This window comes from Photinus pyralis, unplaced genomic scaffold (genome assembly GCF_008802855.1).
Source record: "Photinus pyralis isolate 1611_PpyrPB1 unplaced genomic scaffold, Ppyr1.3 Ppyr1.4_LG2, whole genome shotgun sequence".
Taxonomy (NCBI): domain Eukaryota; kingdom Metazoa; phylum Arthropoda; class Insecta; order Coleoptera; family Lampyridae; genus Photinus; species Photinus pyralis.
The window spans coordinates 20,132,543-20,142,310 of NW_022170403.1; the positions used below are offsets into that span (position 1 = coordinate 20,132,543).

The 9,768-nt window shown below is 35.5% G+C and overlaps 1 protein-coding gene across 1 annotated transcript; it reads right to left on the reverse strand.

The window, feature by feature from the left end:
• Positions 1 to 4,734: 4,734 nt before the first annotated feature.
• Positions 4,735 to 8,575, reverse strand: LOC116164574 (pickpocket protein 28-like). The gene is made up of 13 exons (XM_031478768.1): positions 8,478 to 8,575; positions 8,289 to 8,422; positions 7,757 to 7,960; positions 7,588 to 7,708; positions 7,395 to 7,543; positions 6,639 to 6,840; positions 6,411 to 6,586; positions 5,532 to 5,617; positions 5,420 to 5,479; positions 5,359 to 5,374; positions 5,152 to 5,274; positions 4,992 to 5,083; positions 4,735 to 4,944 (listed from the first exon to the last, which is right to left on the reverse strand). Exons 2-13 carry the CDS (start codon positions 8,393 to 8,395, stop codon positions 4,802 to 4,804), a joined length of 1,479 nt encoding a protein of 492 aa, XP_031334628.1. The 5' UTR covers positions 8,396 to 8,422; positions 8,478 to 8,575; the 3' UTR covers positions 4,735 to 4,801.
• Positions 8,576 to 9,768: the final 1,193 nt, after the last annotated feature.

Genomic DNA, 9,768 nt, shown 5'->3' on the forward strand with positions numbered 1-9,768 from the left:
TCGCTTAAATAAGCACTGCATCAGACATGTTCCGCATTGAAATTTATAATACAACATTTTGACGTGACGTTTCCGATCGGTGACGTGACGTTGAGGTTCCGTAAAGTGCGAATCGACCTTTAGTGGCAGCGCTCTTTATAAAAATGAAACATCACATATTCGGAATTGTTTATCGTGAATATCGCACCATTGAATAATAATTCAGATTTATTATTCAATGATCGCACTAAATGGACATTTTTGCAATGGCGACATCTGAATTAATCTATCAAACTTCAAATTTACCAGTTGGGATTTGTAAATCAGTCACTTTTTAGATTGCCCAGTCAAACATCTCGATTTACTGCTTATTGTATTACGTATAAATTATAAAAGACGTGTCCATAGGAGTATTCATAATACAAATGTTAGGAAACATTTCAAGTGTCACGTTTGTGACACCTATACGCCACAGACAATGAAACGCTGAGATGTTAGGAGGCGGCACATGAGAGCGTAAGAAAGCGAAAGCAAATTTGAGATGCGACAGCCATAGTTCGTGAAAGTGAATTACTAATGTAGTGGTTGACGATTGGCAGTTGTAAGATATGGAGAATGTTGCACATCCGCCGGTTGCTATGGAAAAGAGGTCTTTTAATACACAAGGTTTCCTTTTGAGCCAATGTTTATTTGAAAATGTTACCTTTTCTTTGCTTTTTAATAATTTACAATTTTTTAGTGTTGAAATAGTATATTAAAGTACAAGTGTCATTTGACGAAGATTGTCGCACGAGGTAGTTTGCCGCATAAGCCGCGTAGCGGCGAATGCGGCAAAAGCCGAGTGCGACAAGTAGATAAATGACACGTGTGCTTTATACTATTTTTTCTATTTCGACTTTTATTTTAAATAATAAATTATACAAATTATAAATATTGCCTTTAGGCGTTGTTAGGTAATTTTAAACTGTCATTCAGTGTATGTTGGTAATAGACTCAGTTCATTTATTTTCACGTTGGCTAACCTGATTCCTGTATTTTCAAACTTCAAACTTTTAATTATTTGGTCATAATTCCATTTTGCGGCAGTTATGATGAATACGGATGACAAACACGTCTCTTGTACCCCATCAGAGACCCAAGAGATTGCCAATGAAGCGACGTTAAATTTACTGCCTGTAAAATCGAAAGTAAAGTAAGAGGAGGAAAATTTTTGAAAACTGGCTGGTCGAGAAGGGAGTTCAAAAAGTAAGCAAGAATGTACTGCTGGCATATTTTACTACGCTAAGTAAAAATAAAAAAAGTTCTACACTTTGGAGTATACAGGGTGTCCCTAAAAGGTCTGTACAACGCGCTACCATGGGTTCTTTGTATCAAAATAGGACGATTTAACCCAACTTACCTCTATCCAAAAGTGCTTCGGTAAGGCGCTATCTACCGCCAAAGATTTAAAAAAAAAATCATTATTTTTACTTTATCGGAGAATGGTTTTGCCGATTAAAATGAAATTCGGGATGTGAATGTCTAATGTAAAAAGGGTCTTTGTGATATCATCGTTTTGATTGAAGTTGCTATGTAGGTGGTAAAATACTGACCATCCACATCTGAAGAGGTCTAAAACTTTTTAACTACTATTTTGACGGTTCTGAATGTTTAGACACTGATAGACAGTTTACTTGCAAGCATTTTTTGTCTCTTGATGAATATCGCTATCTGTGATGGTTTACGAAAAAAAAAAAATTTAGGCATGATGAATGGCATGCACCATACATGCGATTGTTACTCAAAAAATCAGAAGATGGCTGTGAAACCTTAGAGTGGCGTAACGTTTCTTTGTTGTTTCTTAAACTTGAACAATTTACGTTTTGCTTGAAGACTTAAAATTTCATTGTTAAAATTGTAATATGGCCTTTCAATACAGTAACGCAGAGTTAACTGATATGCTATTAGTGTTTGGATACTGTCGTGGAAATGGTCGCCAATGCGTTAGGGAGTATACTCACAGGTTTCCAAATCGTCATAGCATAGCCTACTTCTTGCTTGCACTTATGGTTTTTGAGGAACAATCGCATGTATGGTGCATGCCATTCATCATGCATAAATTTTTTTTTTTTCGTAAACCATCACAGATAGCGATATTCATCAAGAGACAAAAAATGCTTGCAAGTAAACTGTCTATCAGTGTCTAAAAATTCAGAACTGTCAAAATAGTAGTTAAAAAGTTTTAGACCTCTTCAGATGTGGATGGTCAGTATTTACCACCTACATAGCAACTACAATCAAAACGATGATATCACAAAGACCCTTTTTACATTAGACATTCACATCCCGAATTTCATTTTAATCGGCAAAACCATTTTCCGATAAAATAAAAATAACGATTTTTTTTTTTAAATCTTTGGCGGTAGATAGCGCCTTACCGAAGCACTTTTGGATAGAGGTAAGTTGGGTTAAATCGTCCTATTTTGATACCAAGAACCCATGGTAGCGCGTTGTACAGACCTTTTAGGGGCACCCTGTATATTCAAAATTAATCGGAATTAATACAATCGGTCAAGTTCCTCGTACGCTATTTACACTTTACAGGTTATGTTTAGTTTTGATTTGACGGATACCGTTGACGGCAAAAAAGCGAGGGGTACCAATCCAACAAAATAAAAAAAATAATACGTTTCTATTTCTTTCAGCATCATTTCTGTCTAGAAACGAACGCAAACTGGGCCAATCAAGTACGGTTTCGGTATTGTTTCCACATCGAAATAGAAAAACACATATACGATGCTACTTTCTAAGTTTATATGTAACGAAATAGGTATATGATACGCTCGAATGTTAAAAGGCACGATACCTCGAAAACGAGTGAACCGATTACAATGAAATTTTGCGGATGGGTTCTTTATCAAATTGGTAGATCGGAGTTCGTGAACTGGCAATGTAGGCCAAAAATAAGGAAGGCCCTTTTGACATCTCCGTTAGTTATGAACCAAATTTTAAGCCATACATTCACCAAGATTTTAGGCCTATATATTCCAAAATTCACATTTATGCAATAGTTCTGGTGGGAAAACGACCGAACTAATTTCCTGGATGCCCAAGAGGTAACTCGTATGTTTTCTCAACTTCAATACGGTCTCCGCCGTGACCTTGAAACCTGTGAGTGCCCGTAACGGAGCGTCGCAAATGGGTCCCGACAAAGGGAAAGTGAGAGGTCTCGAGGAGAACTTTCTGTTTGTATACTCAAAACCTCCACCTGCACATTCTCCGAAACGGAAAGGCCGAACAGGTACCGACAGCGGAGCTTGATTTACAGGCTTGGCATATGTCGTGTCACATAATATCCTAAGACGTACAAACTTATATTGCAGTAAAACGAATTACATTCAGCTGATGATCCACATGACGATATACCACTGAATACTTTACAACAAAAGATGGAGAAACGAAACTTATGATATGCGTAGAATCGTAAAGGGTACAATTCACTGCTTCAGGAAGCAGCACCTGTCGAGTATGAATTCGAAGATGTTGGAGTGTGCAATGGAGATTTAAATCAGGGAAACAATATCATTGGAAGAAGAATCAGACAGTAATGAAGAAGAAGTAAACTGGGCTCTAATGGTGAAAATGGCACATGGTACAGTTATCAAAGCATTAGGTACCACAGTAAAGTGGTCAACATAAAATGCAATTTACATTAGCAACTTAATGGTTTTAAAAAAAGATCCATGAACAGCCTGTAATGACGAACAACGACCAAAGTAGTCTCATGTTCAAATCACGATTAATTTTGTTGGATTCTTGCCCAAAGTTCATTTTGAGTAATATTTGTTAAAATGTAGTACAAGTCTGTTTGGAGTTCGAGGAATTTGAACTTGCCCACTGTCTGATAGGATCTGTGCCAGCGAAAATTATAATTGAAGAGCTAGTTAGGTTAGTAGTGTTTTGTGTGTAGTCCTTATTGGCCTGGGAAACGCCTGGGATCATTGCACACGGCAATATTGATCAAATATTTTGTCGCTCCAGCTGTTAAAAAAACAATGTACTATAAATAGACCAACAATTGAATAGAAATAAAAAGTGTACTATTTGCGGAAATCTGATTTTCTTAATGTTGGACCTTAAATAATTTTTATGGAGCCATTTTGATACGCTATAGTAAAGTAGTAATTAGTATACAACAATTCAGCTCGTTGACAATAATTACATTCATTTCTTAATTGACATTATTTATACACCAAATTCACAATAGAATAGGCAACTATCCCTCTTATTGATGGCGTTTTGGAAGTAGATACACATTGCATTCCAAAACAGGCAACCATTTTGTACCAGCAGACGTTTTTCTAGTTATGTTTACCTATGGCACATATGGCCTACTAAGAATTAGCAAAACCCAATGTTGGTCAACTGGTAATACGCATCTGGATCCTAAGACATGAATTAATATATTCCACAATCAAGATTCAGGTTTCTTAACAATTATGTAAACATTGGTTTAGATTTCCAGCGACTTTTGCACTCGTACAAATTCGCCCTTTTTTGTTTAGATACACGAACATTAGCGATGATCCTCATTTCCTAGCAGCTACATATTTTAAATTACTATATACCAACTTATAGTCCATATTTCGGTACCTAATCCGATTTGTGAAGTCAGGTGTAGAGGGAAAAATCTTAAAAATCCACATATCTTTTTTATCGACTAGTTTATTTTTCCCAATAATTAATGTATTTAGAAAATATATATGTACCTATCTATTTTTTAAGCACTACGTATTATCTACAAGTTGTTTAAAGAAACCGAACAAAGTGCATGGCATCTGTTTCAATTGACAAAAGGGTAAATAGTATCCTCATTGCGTGTACGAATCATAGAACATATCAATTTCAAACTTAGATAATACACCAATTCCACCAGACTTAAAATGCTACACCCCAGAAAAAGTCCTAAAAAACCGCCAGTGTTCGCTAAAAGAATAAGAATTAGTATTTTAGCCAAATTGAGCTATACTTACACAGAAACTCTGAGAAACCATAAATTTCTTTTCTAATATATTTTTTTAACATTATTGACGGATAGTAAAGATGAAGCACTGCGCCGTTTTCGCTAAATAAATTATAAAATTACGTATAATCTATAATGAATTACTATAGTGCCGAATGATATATCCTTACATAAAATAATCTATGGGCACATCTCCACTGATGTTTTCTGCAGTATCTTTACGTAATAATCCGTAATGACAAACTGCGCCGTAAGATATTTCAAAACACCCCGATAAACAATCACACATCTCTCTGTAAAATAGAAATTATTATTTTAAAGAAGAAGAGTAAATGTTCAAGTTGAACTCCCAAACTTTTTAACTGCCAATGTCTTACTGATTGGTCCCATCCTCTAAAAGAGAATCATTTAATATGTACGTAAATGCTGAAAACCTACCCCTGGTCTTCGATACGCAGTCCATATCACTTGGCTCACAAATTCTGGTTTTGGAATTTTCTGCACACGAATAAGCAATTAACATGAATGAAAGCACACGAAGTCATCTTACTTGGAAGGAAGTATGGTGTACAGTCGCATTTTAGAAGTGTCCGATTTGATCTACATTCCGTTATACAATTTCGTCGGCTATACATCCTACATGCATGCATGTAATTGAGAGAAATTGGATGAACAGTAAGTAAAGAAAATATGATCGAATAATTAATATTTATGAACGATGCTGTGCTGGTTTATGAACTATGCCGTTAAGTCTTAAATTTTTCCGTTGTAAATTATTAATTTTACTGTATAATATAGATTGCCAACTGTAGCTTACAAATTGATTGAATGAATTTTAATTTAATTAAAATCTTACGCAAGAAGCGGATCATAAATTAATATGATACTGCCTTGTTAGGTTTATAATAAATTCAACAAATATCGTCTGTTTATCAGTAGATGTATAGTATTTTACATTATTAGCCAGGTAAGTGAGTTTTTACTGGCGATAGGAGAAGTTGACTGGCGAGCCGTTAGGCGAGCCTGTCATCTCCTAGAGCCAGTAAAAACTATTACCTGGCGTATAATGTACAATATTTTATTTGTTACTCATTTGTAAACGTAAATAATTAGTTTTTAAATTGATCTTGAAGAAATGTCTAAAATATCATGTGATCCATGTAACAGAGACTTCACATTAATTCTGGCCAATGAAATTACTAGATTACTAACTTGTAAAATTTTTACAGGTCTGCTGTCAGTTTTACAAGTCTGCTGTCAGTTTTACAAGTCAGTAGCGTTTAAACATGACGTTTACCCGTTTGCGTTTTGTCTTGTTAATCAACGTTTACAACTGAGTAACAAATAAAAGTATTTACCGCAAATGTAGGTATTAGATGCTAACATGCGTGCTGAACAAATTCATATTCACAAATCAATTGACAATCACCTGAAAAATCTTAAATATCTCTCACTGTTAAAGTAGCAGAGGCGGTTTCCAAACGGTATGGAACGAGTATCTTTGTCAGTTTCTTTCACGAAAGCTTCAATCTCCATCCAAGTCTCGCGTTGAAGAGGTATTTGCCTTGAATACCCTACCAATTCTAAAGGGTTGTTAAGTATAACCTTTAAACGTGCGAAAACATGTAAAGCGCACTTGGTGTTATTCTCATTTCACCTTAAATCCAGAACTTTTACGAAATCCACAGTAATATTCACTTAGATTTGCATTGAGTATCAAGCTCAGACCAAAAAAAACACCGGCACCCTCAGACCTCCACGGTATGCTTTCAAGGATGGGGTTTCTAGAGAATCCACGTTCTTGATCCCACTCCTCGACTATTATAGGGTAGGTGTACTTTAATCTGTCACTGTTGGATCTGTGCAAGAAAAAGTAATTGGTAAACTACGATGAACTTGTATGTACTGCCATGTTTCCCTGGACAGAGTTAAAATTACCAGAGCGATAAGCTGTTGTTTTCCACAACCACGATTGCTACACTAACAGGTACTGGGAGCAAAAATTTATTGGATAATTCATGTTCACACACACACACACACCCTCACCCTCTCACACGCACCCTCACGCACACACAAAACTGAAGTTACATCCAACAATCAATTAAAAAAAACGACATAATGAAATACGTTTTGATTTAAATGACATTACGAAAAGTATCACTTTTTCACGAGTTGGTAGGTACCTCTGGGTTCCAACATCAACCAAGTTTCGTTTTTAAAACTGATGTAATCGTCCTCGTCCATAAAGTCGAATCTTATTTGGCCTATGAGAATTTCGTAACAAAAAGTACACGCAGAAGTCGGAACAAACGAGAAAAATAATATCAAAATCCACCGGTAACTGAACTAAACTTTGTCTTCAGTTCAGATCATTAAAAACAAATGCTCTGACTTCAGAAAAATAACACACTACCTGTATCGCAATATGTAGCTGCTGGGCATTAAATTAAAGGTGCAACAAAGTCCTTCTTGTGTTATTGTGGGATTCATCCATTTTTTACAATCAATTTCTTCAGATTTCCAAAAACACCGCATTACCATATCGGAACATGAATGACCAATCTACAATATACGTGTATAATTTTGAAGTTACGAAGAGTTTATACCTGCGAGAAGAAGTGATTTATATCAACCGATGGGAAACTTCCCGTAGTAGCGTTTGCTGCAGTTATACTTACAAAGTTTGAGCGACAGAAATCTTTCAACATATCTTTTGTTATCGAATGACTGAAAACTTATAATTGCAATAGTATTTATTAACCCATATGTTTTTACTTGGTTTCATTTAGCATTCTGTGGGCTGCTGAACGTTTTACTCTGTTCACATTGCACACTGTGACAGTTGGAAAGGGAATGTCTGATACGAACACTGGCGTGGGGTTTTCAGTGATCGTAACTGGCACTTGCCTAATATATATTAGACTGACCCAATAACCGGCAAAAGATGCTGCGCCGATAAAACACAATAACCAACAGAATCTGAAATGTTGTTTTGTTATAGTTTTGTTAATGTGTTTCCAATTTTGTGGGGATAGAGAAGGTAATGTTTTCTTATGGCCCTAACCTAACCTAAGACTACATTAGAATACTTTTCTTCACACTCTTAATTCCCTTGATGTTTCCCGTCTCGGGAAATAATACATCTGGGAATTTGAATTTATAATTACTTTCCTTGTGTACGAATGAATAATAAAATATGATAATAATGATTATAAATCAATAACGATTGAAAAGTATTTTAACACTATATTGTATTACTATTAAACTACAAGCTACCAACATTAAACAAAGTAGTAAAAATGTGTACCTTTCCGCAAACGATAGTGTAGAATCTCCAACATAACTCAATCCATGCAATGAGGAGTTTCTTAGGTAGTCGTCAATATATTGCCAACATTTTCTTGAAAAACTCATTACTTTGATATTACGTGTACACGCTACCTACGCTTCCTTTGGGAATAGTCAAATCTAATTGAATACGCAACAATAAACCTACCCGCTTTATACACTCCTCCTCTTACACAAATTCGTATTTTAGTAATTGAAATTGAAGAAATTGTATACACCAATAGAGTTAATATTGAATCCATTAATAAACTCACCGTATGGATGTATTTAATTACAAATTCAGGAATTAAGATTGATGTAGGTGGTGGTTTGTTAAGGCTACCTGAATTATTTATGACAGAACATCACACGATTTCAAATATCCTAATTGGAAATTGATAAAGCACCGAAGTTCGGCATGATTGAGTAGCTTCGCTTGTACGAAATATCGGGTGAGCGATAATTACCTACACGAAAAAACATGTTGTAATAGTTATTAGGATACAAATACTTACACTTAATTTCTTTATTACCTACATCCATCACCATCAATCAATGAGTTGTATACTTAGGAAACAATCCCATTAATCGCTAGCCAGTGGTCGAATTTCGAACATACGATGCTCGATTCCCCTTAATATGTTTTATTGCAATATTGTCGGTAGGTATCTTAATTCATAGTAGTGAGGTGTATGAAGAACCAATCCTGCCTCAGGTACTGCCGTACGATATTAAATCCGTCATTACGCGGTCAATGGCATAATCCCTCTACATACCCAAAATGTTATGGTCATAGGCAAAATCTACATATATTACAAATTACATCATGGTCAGAGTAGAAGCGTTGATTGATTGTGTATTTATGAATCAACGGTAGAAGGCAAAAACGTCTTGCTATGAGCGAATAGTATGAAAGATTTTTTAAAGGGATACCGAACAACTATTGCTTTGAATTGGATTCGAGAAAAATGCGAAAGGCCTCGCATCTCTTTTTTCCGATTCTTCGTACAGTTTTCGTACAACCTATTAGAGGTGTTTTGACTAGAAAAATCCTGAACGTATTGTTTCGATGGCCAATGAACTAATTTCATGAATTTTTGAGAACCATGATCGATTCCAAAGTCTGGTATCTATTCAACAGAATTTGATCAATCGGATCAACGTTGATGGTGATAAAACGGTAATATTCAAATTTTCGGCTTCGAAAGTCTTTGGGATCACTGTTACGTGCATTAAAAAACCATCAAATTTTCTGATTTTTTCTTGTTCTCAACAAGAATGTGATAACAATTTGGCCTTGGTCGGACAAATAGATTTGCAAAATCTTTAAAATAAAGGATATTTGAGAGTTCTCTTTAGTTTTCGTCAATGTTGACATATTATTACACGATCCAAGGTAATCGTTGCGTTCAGTAGTCGATATGTCGCTTACCGGCGGAATGCGTAGTTCTGAGTCATCG

What these genes read in the sequence shown, in the direction of transcription:
- LOC116164574 (XM_031478768.1), bottom strand. Translation starts at nt 8,395, where the DNA reads ATGAGTTTTTCAAGAAAATGTTGGCAATATATTGACGACTACCTAAGA. An exon ending in AGCTACATATTGCGATACAG is followed by an intron (nt 6,841 to 7,394) that starts GTAGTGTGTTAT and finishes TTTCTTGCACAG; the next exon opens with ATCCAACAGTGACAGATTAA. An exon ending in TACACCATACTTCCTTCCAA is followed by an intron (nt 5,480 to 5,531) that starts GTAAGATGACTT and finishes ATTCGTGTGCAG; the next exon opens with AAAATTCCAAAACCAGAATT.